Source organism: Cervus elaphus, chromosome 19 (assembly GCF_910594005.1).
Source record: "Cervus elaphus chromosome 19, mCerEla1.1, whole genome shotgun sequence".
Taxonomy (NCBI): domain Eukaryota; kingdom Metazoa; phylum Chordata; class Mammalia; order Artiodactyla; family Cervidae; genus Cervus; species Cervus elaphus.
In genome coordinates, this window is record NC_057833.1 from 38,212,279 (window position 1) to 38,229,208 (window position 16,930).

At 46.5% G+C, this 16,930-nt stretch overlaps 1 protein-coding gene across 3 annotated transcripts in view; it reads right to left on the bottom strand.

Annotated features, from left to right (window-relative positions):
* The window catches only part of DGKG (diacylglycerol kinase gamma), a 218,151-nt gene that overhangs the window by 45,126 nt on the left and 156,095 nt on the right, over nt 1–16,930 (bottom strand). For all 3 annotated transcript variants that reach the window (XM_043874877.1, XM_043874876.1, XM_043874875.1), the window contains one exon: nt 16,801–16,891. In XM_043874877.1, the coding sequence (XP_043730812.1) occupies nt 16,801–16,891 (91 nt within the window). The remainder of the gene's footprint in view (nt 1–16,800; nt 16,892–16,930) is intronic.

Genomic DNA, 16,930 nt, shown 5'->3' on the forward strand with positions numbered 1-16,930 from the left:
TGCAGACCTCAAATTTGTGCTCTTTCCACTGAAACATAAGATATTGTGCTGAGATCAAATAACATTTCCTAAATGACCACCTTACGACCTCCATCAGAAAAGGAATAAGAGAACTCATATAAAGCCATTAACGTCTGTAAAGGGCAACAAATACTTGGTTAATACTTGACTCCAGAATTTTCCCAGGGGTGGGATAAAGTTTGTCAGTCTGTGCCTTCCAGAATGTATCCCTAATTTTAAAAAAACTGGGACATTTGTCTGTTTGCCTCTCATTGGCTGGAACCTACTCTGCTTTGTAGATTTGTCAAAGTGGTCATCAAACGACATCTATATAGGTTTGTCCAGCAACTTCGATTTAAATGTGTATGTTTTTCAAGGTCAGCAGTTCTCTATTGATCAACCTTGGGCTCTGATACCCACTTTTATCATCCGTTCTTCAATTTTTTTTGTTAAAGCTATTCTTTCTCCCTCTGGAAAAGATAAAAAAGCTCTCTTGGAATGGCAAAATCCTAATGAGGTATACTTTCCATGTTCTTTTTTGCTTCAAACACTGTCTAAGATTCTGCTTGGCCTTCAGCTTGCCCAAAGCCAGGATCACAGGTCGGAGTTGCCTTTGTATATTCATACTTGGGTACATACTCACACCTTATCTGAGTATGTTTGATGGTGGTGGTTTAGTCACTAAGTCATGTCCTACTTTTGTGACCCATGGACTGTAGCCTGGCAGGCTCCTCTGTTCATGGGATTTCCCAGGCAAGAATACTGGAATAGACTGCCATTCCCTTCTCCAGGGCATCTTCTCCACCCAGAGATCAAACTCGTGTCTCCTGCATAGCAGGCAGATTCTTTACCGCTGAGCCATCAGGGAAGCCCCTATGAGTATGTGTACAACCCTCCAAAAGCATGGACTCAACCCAGACCTCCTTGTTGCTGTCATAGTGATTCCTTTTTTTTTAATCAAAAACTTGTTGCTGTTTTCTTCCTGAAAGAATTAATGAACTGTTAAGAAATTTACTTTGGGATGTCTTTCATCCTTTTGTCCTTTAAACACATATTCTTATTTAGGGATTTGGGCTAGAATCCCACTGGGTCAGACTTTTCACCAAACTCTCTGAAATTATCTTTGTTCAACCCAGTGCCCAGCACTGAAATTTTTGCACCCTTATCACTTCCTAGACCACTCAGTCACTCTTTCTTTCGGTTGTAGTTACTTCGGCATGAGCTCAATTTAATCAATGTTGGCCAAAATCCCTCCTCCCTTCTACAAGTAATAATAATATTATTAGCAGCTATCTGATGAGAGCTCCCTTCTGCACGGTACTGGTCCTGAGCTTACACTCTCTTGGGATGCTTACATGAACACCATGAGGGAGGTACTATTGCTACCTCCAAGTGACAGTCTCAGAGAGGTTAGGGTGCTGGTGTAAGGCTACACAGCTTCCACTCTACAGGCTTGCAGAGCTCAGTTGCAAACCTAGGCAAGTCAGATGCCAGATCCTACTTTGGAGATGAAAGTCAGCGCAGCAACGTGGGACTTTCGCTGACGCTAGACTTACCGTAAAATTAAACGTGCAGCTGCTTGAATAACCGAAATCTCCCACCACTGCTCTGTCTTATAGAGTACTGAGAGCAGTGCCCAGCACGCCAGTGTTGGTATCAGTATTATATCTTGCCTCTGTGCCAGCTTTGTGTTTCCTTTTTTAAGTAAACTAGTTGCACAGCCCAGTCATTGGCACCTAGTATTCCACAATGTCCCCTTTCTTCCCTACTGCCGTTTTAAGGGTGCCCTATCCCCTCCGCCTCTAGTCCTAACAAGCTCAAGAGTGTTAGTTATTAACTTGGTAAGCCTTTAACCTCCCTGGAAGCGCAAACAGTCCTCACTTTGCTTTATGATAGGATGTCCCCTCCCCCACTATCTCACTGAGTCGTAGGTGGACTGGGGAGAGTGGAGGAGGTGGGGGGAAGCTTGGGGACTGCTGGCTATAGATGCCCCCACCTTCGGAATGCACCTATTTGAAAACTGAGAGGCACTGCCTTGTCTTGGAAGGAGCATGCCTGAGCTTGGAGACAGAGATGGGTTTAAATCTTGGCTCTGTCACTTGCCAGCTGTAGGATCCTGGATTCTCGTTGGTTCCTTCACTCTTCCAGCTTTAATCTGTCATCTGTAAGATGGGGTGGGGGTAGGGAAATCGCATCTACTTAAAGGGTTTGATTGGTCTCTGGAAGGCGGTAGCATTCCACAATTGTCTGCACTGTTATTACTGTTAATAATAATAATACCTGTGCTATGAGGCATTTTTAAGCCTGAAATCATTCTCCCACTATCTAAGGCCTTGCTGGAAGCATTTTAATGGCCTTTTGGCCCAACTCATGCTAGTGGGAGGCTTGCCAGACCATACCTGCATGCCTATTCTCCACACTTCTTGGCCTAGACACCATGCACTGCTTTCTTTCAGAACCCCTGGGCTGCTTAGGGCTCCGGAAAGGTGGAAAGCTGCCGTGCTGGATTTGGAAACATGGAGCCGTGGAGAGAAGTACACAGGAGGCTTATATGGAACACAGCCACCCCCCCCCCCCCCCCCCGGCGGTTCCTGAGCTAAATCCTCCAGCAGTTCCATGACGTCATGGGATCCCCTCCCCCTGCTCCCACGGGGGAGGGGAGAGGGGGGCTCCTGGGGAGAGTGCAAGGAGGGCGGCGGTCCCTGCGCGCACCATTAGCCATCCCTAACCTAGCTCTGTGCTGGCAGGCTCGCCTCCGAGTCGAGGCTGCGTGCAGTGAAACCCAGGTAGTTATAGCCAGGTATGGGTTGAAACTGAGACAGTTCTGGTCCCCAGCCCTCCGGCAGCATGCACGCACACGCCCCGAGCCGTGCTCCCAGCCGGCGAGGGCGGTGAGGTGCCGGACGCGGGTCTGAGGCAGCGGCGCTGCCGGCGCGTGGGGTGGGTGGTTACATCCCGGCCCAGCCCGGCTCCTGGCCGCCTGGAAGACGTTCAGCAATCTGCCGGAGCGCGGGCCCGGAGCCGCCCGCACCCGCCGGCTCCAGGCCCTCCTGTGCCGGCCCGCAGCTGTCGGCGAGTTCAACCTTCGTGACCCCGGCGAAGACAATCTGAAGTTCTAGTTTCTGAGCCGAGGGATGGTGGAGAGTCAGTGGATAGTCCTATTCATTCCCATCCCCCCATCCCCTTCCACCCATCTCGGCGATTCCTAAAATCCTCATAATTATGGGCAGAGCTAGGACCTGCCAAGTTGGCCGTGCTGCCTGAGAGGGACAGAGCCGAGGACGTGAGAGAGGGCAGCGGTGCTTCCCTGCCTGGGCTGTGGGCTTTTCCGCGCCCCGGGTGCCTGGCGGCCTCGGTGACCTGAAAAAGGCGCCGGATGGGGAATGAGGCCGCCTCCATTTTAGCCTTGTGGATCTTATTTTTGAAGGTCCTTAGAGAAGGAGATCCCATAATTTATTTGATGACCTGTTTCAGTTTTTAGCAACTAGGAAATTCTCTCGTCTTCTAACCTCGATTCAGGGTGCCACCGATAGCACTGATTTTCTCCAGTTCAGAACTCAGATTGTTTGGGTTCATCCTCCCTGCCATCTGGCAGTGTCTGCTGTCTGGAAAGACCTCTTCCAGGCGGATTGTAAGGTGGAACAACCCCCACCCCCCGTGGCTCTGGGGGCATTTGTCCCCTTTCTGCTTGACATTTTCTGTCTTGGGTTCCCCTGCCACTGCCTTCTCTTGATGGACTTTCTCATCTTTGATGACTCCTTCTTGGACTTTAAAGAAAACAAACAGATTTTTATTAGGGATATTTTCAAATATACAGGATGATAAAATAATAAATCCCATGAATCCCAAATCTCAGCTTCAGCAGTTAGCAACTCATGGCTAATCTTTTTTGAACTCTAACTCAGTTCATTTTCCCCACCACCATGTTGAACTGTTATTTTATAGCAAATCTCTGATATTCTATCATTTCATCTACAAATACGTCTAAAAGTAAACTGCTCAGTCACGTCCAACTCTTTGAGACCCCATGGACTGTGGCCTGTCAGGCTCCTCTGTCCATGGAATTCTCCAGGCAAGAATACTGGAGTGGGTTGCTATTCCCTTCTCCAAGGGATCTTCCTGACCCAGGGATTGAACCCAGGTCTCCTGCATTGCAGGCAGATTCTTTATGTATCTTTAAATGATAAGACTCTTAAAAAGGAATTACCCCAATTCTCTGACCACTTTTAAAATGTAACAATAATTCTTTAATACTGATAAATATCCAGTAATTGTTCAAATTTCCTCAAGAGTCTCATTTAAAAAAATAACTGGTTTGTCTGAAAGGTCTACAGGTTGAACTTGGCTGATATGTCTTTTAGGTTTCTTCTGATCTATAAATTCCTTGTTCTTTTTTTTTTTTTTCTTGCCTTGTAATATTTATGGGGGGAAATGGGTCATTTGGCTCATAGAGCAGTGCTTCTCAAACTTCAACGTGCATACAAATCACTTCAGGATGGTTTCAATGCAGATTTTGATTCAGGACGTCTGAGGCGGCCTGAGGCTGCATTTCTACGTGCCCCCTGCTGAAAATGATGCTGGGGGTGGTGGGCCACTCTTTGAGACAGAAGGCTATGTAGCGTTTCCAGATATTGGATTTTGCTTACTGCACCTCTGAGGTATCTTTTAAACATATTCCAGCCTATCGGCAGGGCTGGTCAAATTCAGGATGGACGTTTTAGCAAGACTACTCTATCAGTGTATCTACTATTGCATCTCATTAACAGGCACATAATTTGCTTGTCTCATTTTTTGGTGATGTTCGTGTTGGTTAGTGGGTTTAGGTGTTGTCAGCCTGAATCTTTCGCTGTAGAGTTCTTGATCAGTGGGTAGAGGAGGGCATGGCAACCCACTCCAGTATTCTTGCTTGGAGAATCCCATGGACAGAGGAGCCTGGCGGGCTACAGTGCATAGGGTGGCAGAGTCGGACACGGCTGAAGCGACTTAGCACAGCACAGTCAGTGGATGACACTCCTTGTCTGGACCCATTATCACGGTCCCTTAGTGGTAGGATATCCTTGAGGACACCCTAGCACCCTTTCTGTCCTCTTCATCCAAGTCTCTACAAATGCCATAAAAGGACCTCTTTCTCTCTCTTGTCTCTGCATCTGTGTTCTCATGGAATCAAAAATCTGAAGTGTCTTGAAAGATCATTCAGTCTAATTACCTCATTTTATAGATGAGAAAAAGGGAGGTTAAGGGGGTAAAAGGAATGGTCCAATGTCACATAGCTAATCAAGAGTGAGCAGATCTGTAATCAGACCTTTGGTCATCTAGTCTGGCAACTAAGGGGTCAGGAGTGACTTTGTAAAGATGAATTTTAGCAGCTGAAAGAGGGCCAAAGCACAGAATCTTAGAATGGCAAAGCCGGATGGAACATTCAGTTTGTTAATATCTTATCACCATGATGAGAACAATTAGCCCTAGAGTTGGTAAGTAACTTTCCTAGATCACACAGCTGTCTCTTGCAAGAGCTAGGGCTTAACTAGGGCCACATATGTAGGTCACAGAGCTGGGCCTACTTGCTTTTTCTGTTGTACTCACTGTCTGAACTGCCACGAAGCTCTTTTATGCCTGTTAAAATCCTGCCCTTTCTGCTCAAAAACTAACTCCACTATGAGGCCTTCCCTATAGAGGAAACTGCTCTAGATAGAAATTGATCTTCCCCTTCTCTGAATTTTCCTTGCTTTTTCTGTTGTATATTGAATATATATTCTGCCATGCATCATGCATATGTACCTGTCCCCAGGAGATTTTAAGCTCCCAGAGGGAAAGGACCATATGCTACATGGCTCTGTGTTCTCCACAGTTCTGGCGTGTATCACCCATTTCCGAAGTCCAATATAACTTTTTTAAACTGGAAGAATTCATTTGTGGAGAGATCCCCAAATGAAAACCAAGGTGTTAAAGAAACCGGGCAAAGTCTTTCCTTCTAGATGAGTTTCTATAACTTCCCAGGATGAATATATTGACCAATGAAAGTGGATTGAGTATTCATATTCGGGAGAAATATGGAAGGTTAATCCAAGACTTCAAGAAGTGGTCCTCTGATCACAGCTAAGGGAAACCTATATCTAACAGCTAGTAGTAAGAATAGGAAACATGGCACACGATGTATCTGAGAGAGTTAAGAGACAGAAGACAAGAATGATGGGGCCCTACTTATTCAGTGCTAGACCCTGGGGAAGGAGTGGAAATGGGTCCTCAAGGGACCTCTAGCAGGTCAGTGCTAGAGGCAGTGGTATGCTGCTAAATGTTTAACAGGATCTCCAGGATAAAAAAAAAGCTGTGATCGTGGTGTTACATGGTGTAAATTCTCCCACAGTGGCCAATTTGAAGGTACCAACAAGACATCCCTAAAGGCAGAGCTAAGAAGAGATGTGCCAGTAGGCAAGCTGGCCTCAGCACACCACTGAGAATGCAGTAGATATCTGCATATCTATAGGGCCTATGGCCAGAACAGAGAAATTTATTGAGAGTGAAAGAAAAGCAGTCAGGGCAACAATGCTGTCTTTTTCCCCTAGAGAAGAACTAGAGAGAATGTTTTTAGTGTCCATAATCTGATGTGGATCCTGAGAGAAGAAAAGGAAAGAAATTGAGTGGTGTTGATGAGTAGTGACAATGTTACTAGAAAGACAGTCCAGTAATATCTATATTAAAAAAAAATCTGGCCTGGCATGTAGCTGGAGTGGCTTCCCCTGCAATCAGAGGCACTGTTTGATTTTATTTTTATTTATTTATTTTATTCATTTTAGAACCTAATGTCTGTTGTGGGCAGTTAGATACTAATATATACATGTTATGTGATAATATTAATAGATTATCATTTATTGAGTAACTGTTATGAACCAGGCACTTCATATATTTTATGTCTAATCCTTAGAGCCCTGCAAGGTTGGTATTTGTATCTTTTTTTTTTTTTTTCCACAGATGAGGAAACACTCACTCAGTGACGTTTCCCATTTTAATCAGGTTTGTGGTGGGCTTCATGAACCTACAGGTTTCCTGCAGAAGATGCAAATGACGAGATCAAAAAGACAGTCTAGCTTATGGAGCATGTACCTGAGGCTTGTTAATTTCATGCTTTGTCACCTATGAGACTACTTTTGGGATATAAGGATATATAAAATATAAGGGATTTGATTCTTCATTTTAAGGAGATTGGAAAAAATGGACTCTATCACGAGAAGACAGGTCAAGATAGTCAGGGATTTATACATCGAGCCATGAAAGGAACTGGGGATATTTAGCTCAGTGAAGATCAATAGGAGAGGACATGGAAGACAGATTGCACCCCTATGAAGGGCAGTCATGTGGAGGAGCAGGAAGGTATGTTCAGTGTGCTCCCAGAGGGTGGAATAGGCCCAAAGGATGGGGAATTCAGTCATGCATCCCACAAACACTTATTGTGCACCTATTTTGTTCCAAGAACTGTGCTGAGGGCTGACAAGGGAAGGATATGGCAATGAAAGGGACATACATCCTTGTTCAACATCAGGAAGAAAACTTTCTGAAAGAGATTCCCAGCAATGGACAGGTTTCTGGCAAAGTAGTAAGCTTCCTTTCCCTGGAGTATTCAGGAAAAGGCTAGATGTGTACTTATCAGAATGTGCCAGAATGAATCTTTTTGTTGAGTGGTACATGGGACCAAATCCCTTTCCAGTTCAGAGATTCAGTCTCTGCTCAGCCTCGCTTTGGCAGGCTACAATGCTGTGCTGAAAAAGTGGCATCATGGTCCCCCTATCGCTGCCCGTGTCCATCTAGCTGCCTGCCCTGCCTTCTCTGACAGGGAGCGGTGGCGGGCCAGTTAGACTGGAAAGTGCCTGCCATCTGTGACAGGGATGATGGTGTTTTGGCGGGTCTGTGTGGGCTCCAGGAATGCAGCATTGAAGCCATGTACACACAACCTGCTTAAGAACATCCCATGGGCAGAAAATGTTTGCTTCCTCTTCAGCCCTCCTCTGTTGCTGTGCCAGGCAGGCACAATGGTGCCTTTGAGAGGGGCAGCTGGAAGGGGGTGTTGGCAGTGAGGCTGGAAGTAGAGCACTGCAGCTGAGGGGAGAACCAAATTCATTTCCAGGAGCAAGCCTGCCCTGGGTGCCAGTTTCCAAAACAAAACTGCTGTTTCTCAGAGCTCACAGTGGTGGGTTGCCTCAGATTTGGATAGGGGGCAAAGCCATTTCCTATCCACTGCTCCACCCTCCCCAAGTTAAAAAAAAAAGAAAAAACAACCTAGTGTGTTGAGGTATTCTTGCTCTGGATGCAGTTTAATAGGTCTGCGGTCTGTCTGGGGTGCTCAGACCAACCTGGGGTGGATGGGGCTTTCTGAAGGGCCAGATTTGCCTGCAGAGAGAACAGGGCTGATGACCACAGGGACCAGGTAGACTTCTGGGCCACCAGAGTGGGCTCAGGGTAGAGATGCCTTCTTCTGCCTTTTGCAGTCACTTCCTCTGACCCCCTCACTGCTCTGCACCCTTGCTGCCATATGGGCTCTGCCCACTCACTGTCTTCACTCTCCTTGGTGGGAAAGAGGTGGGAGAACTCTGGCATTTCCTGTCCTGGGTTCACAGTTGTCCCAGACCCTCAGTTACTTTCAAAGGTCCCAGCAACAGCTCAGAGATGGGCGTGGGAGGTCTTCCCACTCACCCGACGGTTAGAAGAAGGCCTGAGTGCCAGGCTGCAAGCCCATTCTGTCTTATAGACGGAGCAAGGTGGGTCCCTTTTACTTTGGTGACATCCTACACAAAGGTATCACTTGAGTCTGGTCAAGTAGTAATTTCTGTTAGTGTTCACATTCGTTATGGGGTTTTTTTCACACTTTGGTTCAAATTGTGCAATCAATAACTAGAGAGCAATGATTTCATTTCAGGCATTGGGGATATAGGGTGAATAAGACGAGTCTTTGCCCCAGACAGCCAACTGCCTAATAGATTGGCCAAGTCCTGAAGGGGAGCCATATCACCAACTCAGCTGATATATACCTGAGGGGGAAAGTAGAGGGAGATTCTACAAGGAGTGCTGTGCTTGGGGCACATGGGCTTGGAACTCATCTGATCTTGGAGTACTTATCTTAAGGAGACTTAGTTTCCTTGTGTATATAATGCACATCATGCAGAGTTGTTATGAGGATTAAACAAGTCAGTGTAGGAAGTGCCAGGATACAGAGCTTGTTGCAAGGTGAGTGCTTAGTAAGTGGCTGCTGCTATTAATTTGTGGATTCCAATGGACTTGACATGTAATGTGTATGTGTACACAGTATTTAACTGGTCCTTTGTTAGATTATATATCCTTCCTGAGTCATTTCTTCTCTTTTCTTCATTCCTCTTCTGTAGAACACTAGGATCAGCATGTTTATGACCTCACTAAGACAGATAACCAAAGACTAGTCTACTAAAGCCAAGGAGACGTATGTGTATGTAATATTCTGTTTCATAACCGAGTGGTAGAAGCTGGAAAAGATTGAATGCTTTTCACCCAAGCTCCCCGAATGTCCTGAGTGTGGAGATGAAGATCATGAGTTCTTTTCAATGTTCTAAAAAGTCTAAGAGAAATAACACATTTCCCACGGACAGGGCCTCACAGGTTGTTATTATTTAAAAGATGCATTTGTTTGTAGACATAGCTTGGGGAAAGTTATTCTTTCACTAGGGGACCTTGGTGAGTAGAAAAGTTAAGCTTGCTGGGGCAGAGGTTAGCCTTGAGGTCTCTCAGGAACCTGAGTGGAGGTCCTTCTAGTCCAACATACTGAGTCATGCATGAGATCCCAAGCTAGGTCCCCTGAGACACCCTCAGGTCTATCCACTGTGCTGCATATACCCCTCCCCCACCATCTGCTTTGTGAAATTGTAGGCATGAGAATTCACCCCTAAAAGTTATTCCAAAGTACTTGGGAGACACAAAGTATATGAAGCCAGGAATCTGAAGACAAAGAAAATCAAAGCAATTCACAAAGACAAAGGAAATGGGAAAGAATAAGAAAATAAAAGCACGTGGATGAATGGAGGCTTGAAGTGAAATACGGGGTATGCATGTGTAGGGAATAAAAAAGAGGGTCATTTAAGAGAAAAAGTTATGTGTCAAACTGTAAGCAAGCAATGGGATTTTTAAAGAGAAAATTGCCAATTTCTTCTTGGTAGGCTGAAAGATTTTGAGGATCTGTGAAGGAAACTTGTAGTCAGTGCATGACTGAAAGAGGAAGAGAGAAAGGATGGAGCTGTGTTTAAAAATGGATAAAGATTAAGGCAATCAAAGAGTCAAAGAGGTCCTCCAGAGGCCTGCTCTTAAAAATACAAGGGCTGACATTATTACAGGATTGAAACAAGGCCAACGTTAGAACAGCACTGATCCCTGATTGCTGAGATTGTGGGTTACTTTTCCTTTTCACCTCTATATGGTTTAACATGTTCTACCATGGATTTGGGCCTTCCCTGGTGATTCAGACAGTAAAGAATCTGCCTGCAATGCAGGAGACCCAGGTTCGATCCCTGGGTCAGGAAGTCCCCCTGGAGAAGGAAATGGCAACCCATTCCAGTATCCTTGCCTACAGAATTCCATGGACAGAGGAGCCTGGCAGGTTAAAGTCCACAGGGTTGCACAGATTTGGATTACTTTTCTAATCAAAAGAATTTAGCACCTGTAGTAAGAGGGAGCAGGCAGAAACTGAGGCTTGGGTACCTGGAGCAGTGAGAACTGAAGGATAGGGAAGAAGAAATCTGAAGTGGCAAGAGCGGCCTTGGGTGGTCTCACGGTGAGGATGCTCCTGGAAAGATGGAACCCCTGGACTTGATGGAAGAAGAGAATGTACTCCACAAATGGGAGAGGATGTCTCTCTGTGTCCATTCCAGCCTCTGACTTGAAGGTTTGGTGCATGATCAGGTTGCCACCTTCTGTTTTCTGAGATCTCAAAATCTCCCATGACACTCTTCTCCATAAATCTTTCCCTTCCCCATGAATATGTTTTCATTTCATCTCCCTTGGAATCACTGTGGCTGGGTTGATGAGCTGAACTTTTGGCTAGTTCCTACCTCATTACTCCAAGCTCTGGGAGCCTCCACTTGCCCAAGCTGAGAAGGTATATATAGATGATGCCAGAAAAGGTGCTTGAAGATCTATCCTCTAATTTAGAGGATATCCATTGCCAGTGGATATCAAGGCAACCATGGGCTCTCTTTTGCCATTTACTAGCTAGGTGAAGTTGGCCAACCAACTCAACCTGTAAAGTCCTTGATTTCTCTCTTCTGAAAAAATGACACCTGGCTGGATTGGAGTAGGTAAAGATATCTGCTCAATCTTAAAGTAATCTGATTCATTATTTATTCTGCTTCTTTACATACACATAGTTGTGCTAAAGGTTAGTTTTAGAGTTTAGGATTCTCATAGACAGGGCCCATTTCATGATATGGCGTCACGTTGAAAAAAATTAAGATGAAATTCACCTGACACAAAATTAGCCATTTTAAAGTATATAATTCAGTGGCCTTTAGTACTTTCACTCTATCTCTTTGAAGTATTAGAATAATATGGTCTCTGGAGTTGGTTCCATTCTGTTGGAATAATAAAGTACTGCACTGCATCTCTGTGCCCATCACCCCGTGAACTCATGTGCAGGACTCTCCAGGTCTAGGATGTGAAGAACCTGCTGGGTCATTCGTCCTAAAAGATAATTTTCAGTTCAGTGTTTGTTGTCAGACTGCTCTCCAAAGTGGTTCACTCATGTCCCCCGAGAGGGTCTGAGGGTTCCCATTTCTGCTCCTACTCCCATCACGGGGGGGGTGGGGGGGTGCTATTCCTGGGTATAGAGTAGGTAAAAGTAATGAACTGGTCCCAGCAATATCACCATGGAGAGATCTTGAGAATTAATGGTGAGTGAAAAAGGCAAGCTGCAGAGCACAAAACAGTTGTGGGGAACTCAGTTCCATCCATAAATTTTTATTTCTTTGGTTAAAAAGATACTTGAAGGGAATAAAACAAAATAGTGACAAATATCAATTCTAAGTGAGGGAGAAATGGGAATATCTGATATACTGTTCTCAAAACTTTGTTGTATTAAAAAAAAAATCCTCAATTAAAAGGGGAAAATTGATGTGCAGAGATTCCCAAAATACACTGGGTAACAGATTTTTTTTTTTTGAAGCAGCCTCCACATTTGGACTCACTTTTCCCCAGGCAGAGGTTCATATTAGGGAAGCTGGCTAGCATTCCCTTGTGAACATTGTTTAAAAGTAGATATGATATCAAGGAATTTTGGAAGTTCTTATTTTTAACCAGTAAAATTTCCACAGCATGTAAAATAAGTGCTCAAGTCAGTGCCTGCCTGGTTTGTTCCACCTAATCATAACTAACTCAAAACCTGTGCAAGCCTCTTTTGGGCCTGGGGTGGGGGAGGTGATTCACTGTGTTCTTTCTTCCCCTTCCCCACCCCTTTATTCTGGTACAATCAGATCAGAATAAACATCAAGGGCAGCTTTGGAAGGGAAGGGAAGTCAGAGACTTGGAGACCCTAAGAGACTGCTTTTGTTCCACCAGGGCTGATGACAACTATGTGGGTGACAGGCTGGCTTCTTAATTAGAGGCAACTCCAATTGGCTCAGTGGTTAAGAATCTGCCTGCCGATGCTGGAGACGCGGGTTTGATCCCTGGTCCGGGAAGATCCCGGAGAAGGAAATGGCAACCCACTCCAGTATTCTTGCCTGGAAAAACTCCATGGACAGAGGAGCCTGGAGGGCTGTAGTCCATGGGTCACAGAGAGTCGAATGTGACTTAATAAGCCTGAACAACAACAACCGAATGAAGAGCACCCATTTCCCAGGAAGGGTACTCAGTCTCACAGCTTGCTTTGTGTGTTCGCAGAGGAAGCATTTAGCGCATGCATCCGCAATTTTTTTTTTCTTTGCTTTTTGATAAATGTAAAAGTCTCCTGTTTGCTTTCAGTGTTACCCAAAATATTAAAATAAACTGTATGACTAAAGAGAAGATCAGATAGATATACCTCATACTGGTGAGAATCTCTGCTCTAGAATGATGTGCCAGGACTGCCCTGAAACTCCTGGGTTTTGGGCAAATCTGAATTTGAAGCCTGACCTGACCACTCAGAGTTGTGCACCTCAGGTGAGCTTCTTCTGTTTTTTTTCTATCCCCATCTCTGGAAAGGGGATGTGACACCTGCCACTTGGGGCTGCTCTGTGGATTCAGTGAGGCACTTGGCACCATTGCCAGTTACTCAAAAAAAAAAAAAAAAAAAAACCTGAAAACATTAATCAATAGCCTTGGGAAGTAGACTAACCCCTTTCCCCATTTTATAGATGAGAACACTGAAGCCCAGACAACAGTTCTATGAAGAGGGCTGATGCCTGTCCAGGCCAAGCCCCTTTCACTGAGCAACCCCACCCCCTCCGCCCTTACCCCAGCCTTGACCAAGTGTCTGCAGGTGACCAGTAGATCTGCAATCATCTTTTCTCTGGCCTTAGTCTCTGACCCCAAAACAGTGTCCAGGGTGATTGCTCACGTGGGTCCTCAAGATCTCAGGATCAAGTTTTCTTAGCACTAGTTAAGTGAGTATTATATTAACCAGCTCATGTTTGTTCTGTCAACTGGGCTGTAAACTTTATTTCAGAGAAGGGACCAAATTCTCCTAGTTTCCAATAAGCTACAAGTCTCTGAAAAACAGGCTGTATTCCTTGCGAGAGGCTTTCAGTGCAGAACTTCTGCATAAAACTCATTTTAGCTTTAAGTTTCACCATCCAAGTGTTACTGAGGTGACACAGAGACATGGAATGAAACAGACTTTCTAATCTGTTCTCCTGAACTGCTAACTTTTGTACCCTTCCACGAGTTGCTGGACCTCTCAGCCTCAGTTTCCTCACCCAGAAAGTCAGGATATTTGTGTCTTCCCTGCATGCTCTGTGGATCAAAATGAAATGCTGCATGGGAAGACCTTTGGTAAACTTTAAGGCGGGTTTCCTCTCTGACTCCTCCTGTCCAGCCCGAACCCCCTCCTTCCTCAAATGAGCAAGCAGTGGGACTGTGCCCTCTGTTCTCCTAAAGCATTTCCCAGCAGCCCTGCCCAGCTGCCACAGCTGAGAAAGAAGCGAGCAGTCCTACATTCTACAAAGGAGGAAGAAACCGTGTATCTGCGCTGAAAAATTCACCAAGCTCCTAGCACTTGTTAGGTCAATCTGTTTATTGAGTTCCAAGTTAAACTCCTTTCCAGGAGGACTAGGAAGGCCTAGACTCTTACAAGTTTCCAGCAATGAAACTGTGGTGAAGTTACTTAGTGTATCTGAGCCTCAGTTTCCACATTAAAAAAAATGTGATCATACTTGCCTCGCTGGGTGATGGTATCAAATGAGGACACTCCACAGTAGGCAGTCAGAGTCTGTGATTTTCTCCTCTTCCCTTGTTACTTCCCTCTCCCTTCTGTTTATCTTTCTAACCCTCTGTGCCTTAGCTTGCTTTCTCTGATGTGGGGATAAGAATACTGGGCCTACTTAGCTCACTGGTTGTTGTGTGACTCTGCAATAAAGGCTGTGGTGGGGCTTTGGAAATGGTGACACAGTATAAATACCTGTGTGGGCTTATTCTCAGGCTCGCTGACCTTGAACTGATGAGCATGCTGGTCCTCCCAGGCCTGGGTTGTTGTGTGCAGCCGCCACTTGGAGAAGGTCACTTAACATACCTTTCTGTTATTGTTATTCCCCAGGCCCCTGATGCACTCACATCTACCTGGGCTGCCCCACAGCCTCCTAACATCTGTTACTCACATTCCTCCCCCACTGTCTCTCTGGTCTCTTCCGTATCATAAGACCCAGGACCGTCTCCCCTCCGCTCCCTGGATACAAAAGGATGCCTGCCACAATCCTGCAGGCTGTCAGCACAGAAGCTGCCTGTCAGATGCACCACCGCCCCCCATCCTTAGCCTCAGGAATAAATACTAAAAAGACTCTCGATGGGGAGCTAAGGAAAACAAGAAGTGCTGCTGAAAGCCCCCAACAACCCACGGTGTGAACACTCCCACCTCCTCCAGAGGCCACCAGCCCCCTCTGCAATTGAGGACCAGCCGCTGTGCACTGGACTCAGAGGGGCCCATGATGCTGTGGGCTGGAAGCTGGGAGTTGGGAGCTGGGAGCTGGGAGGGCGGGGCCTGCCGAGGCAGGGGAGCTGAGCTGCTCTATTCTGGGCACAGTTTCAAGGCCAGCTGCAGGGAGAACAAGCAGTCGCTGTGTGTCTGCAGCTGGCAGTGGTTAGGCCAGGGCTGTCCCTCACTTGGGGTATATTTAAAGACACCCCAGATGATCATGCCAACAGGAAAAATGCACACAGAGCTCCAGCCACGTCCAGTTTCCAGCCCAGTCCAGCCCCCTCCCCCTTTGCTGTAGGGCTTCTGGCCATGGATTTACGTGTCCATAGAGGAAGGCAGGCTTCTCATACTTTCCCAGGTGGAGGTGGTACCACCTGGGGACATGTGCCCCCCACTCCTGGGCCTCTCTGCCCTCTGACTGAGCAGACTAGAAGTTTAGGGGATTAGCTGGGTTGGCTCCTCCCACCCTGGGGTTGGTAACCCAGCAACCGCTGGGGAGAGGCAGGCAGATGAGTCAAAGAGAAGCACAGAATCTCTGGCTTTGTGGTTTGATTGTGAAAACTCCCCGTGAGCGCAGGCTCCCTTCGGCAGGGAGTGGTGGGGCTTTCCCACACTGCTTCAGGCCAAATGCTCCTCCTCCAAGGGATGCCCGGGCCCCACTTGACCGCTGCTGCAAGCTCAGGGACAAAGCTGGTGGCCCAGCAAGAGCCCATCCCGGCCCAACTCTGCCTGTCTTTCACTTGTTTTTCTCAAGTAAAAACAAGACCATTGGCCTGAATTCCCTGGGAAGGGGTATGGGGGTCGGTAACTGAGAACAATGGGCAAGGGGCCCCAAGGGCCTGAGGTCCCGCAGAGCAGAGACAGCAGGTGTGCATAGAAGTTTGGGCTTGCAGGGCAAATCTTTTCTTAGAAGTGGGAAGACCTCAGGAGAGCAGCCCAGCAGAAGCAGGGTGGGGAATGAGAAGTGGGCAGCTTATCAACCAGTAAGTGAAGCCCACAGGCTATGTCTGAGGCAGGCTGCTGCAAGTGCCTGGAGAGTTAAAATGCAAGTGCACCAACTGGATCAGCTATGTAATTTGAGGGTTCAAAATGCAAATATAGGGCCCTTTGCTAAAAAAAAAATTATCAAAAATTTTAAAAGAAAATCACAGAAGAGCATTAAACGAGGAAACTTCTGAGTGACTGTGCAGGTTGGGAAGCTGGCCCTGAGTGCCTGAGTTGGCTCCTTGAAAGTTGAGGCAGGTGAGCTGATGATGTCTGGTCACCTCTGGCCTCAACCGCAGACCTCTCAGCCCTGCGGTCTTCAGTTCCCAGACTTTAACCAGGCTTGGCACATTGCCTCTACCCCCATAGCAGCTTCTTTCCCTGAATGGGTAGCACCTGTCTTCATTTCTTGAAAAAAAAGAAGTTAAAGGTGATGTTGGGGAGAGGGCTGAGGGCAGGAAAGGACGGCAGTCCTGAGTCCACTGGGCCTCTAGGTCTTAGACCCCAGAACTCCCTGGTCAGGCCGGAAAGGCAAACCCCGTGATTAGAGCCTACTGGGAGTGAGGCTATAGACATGTTGGGAACAGGATGGAGGTATGAAGGATTACACTTGGGACCACCATGAACCTAGGGGACATGTTCTGAGGGTATGTGACAGTCCAGGACCAGAACCAAGGTCCAGCAAGCTTTTGGGAACTCACCTCCAACTCTATGTGGTCGTGGAGTTTCTTGCAGGTGGCTGCGAAGGTCTCCGAGGTGCCAAATTCAAAGTACCACAGCTTGTTCTTCATCCTGGACCAGGAGTCAGAAAGACGGCTCAGTGTTCTGTGT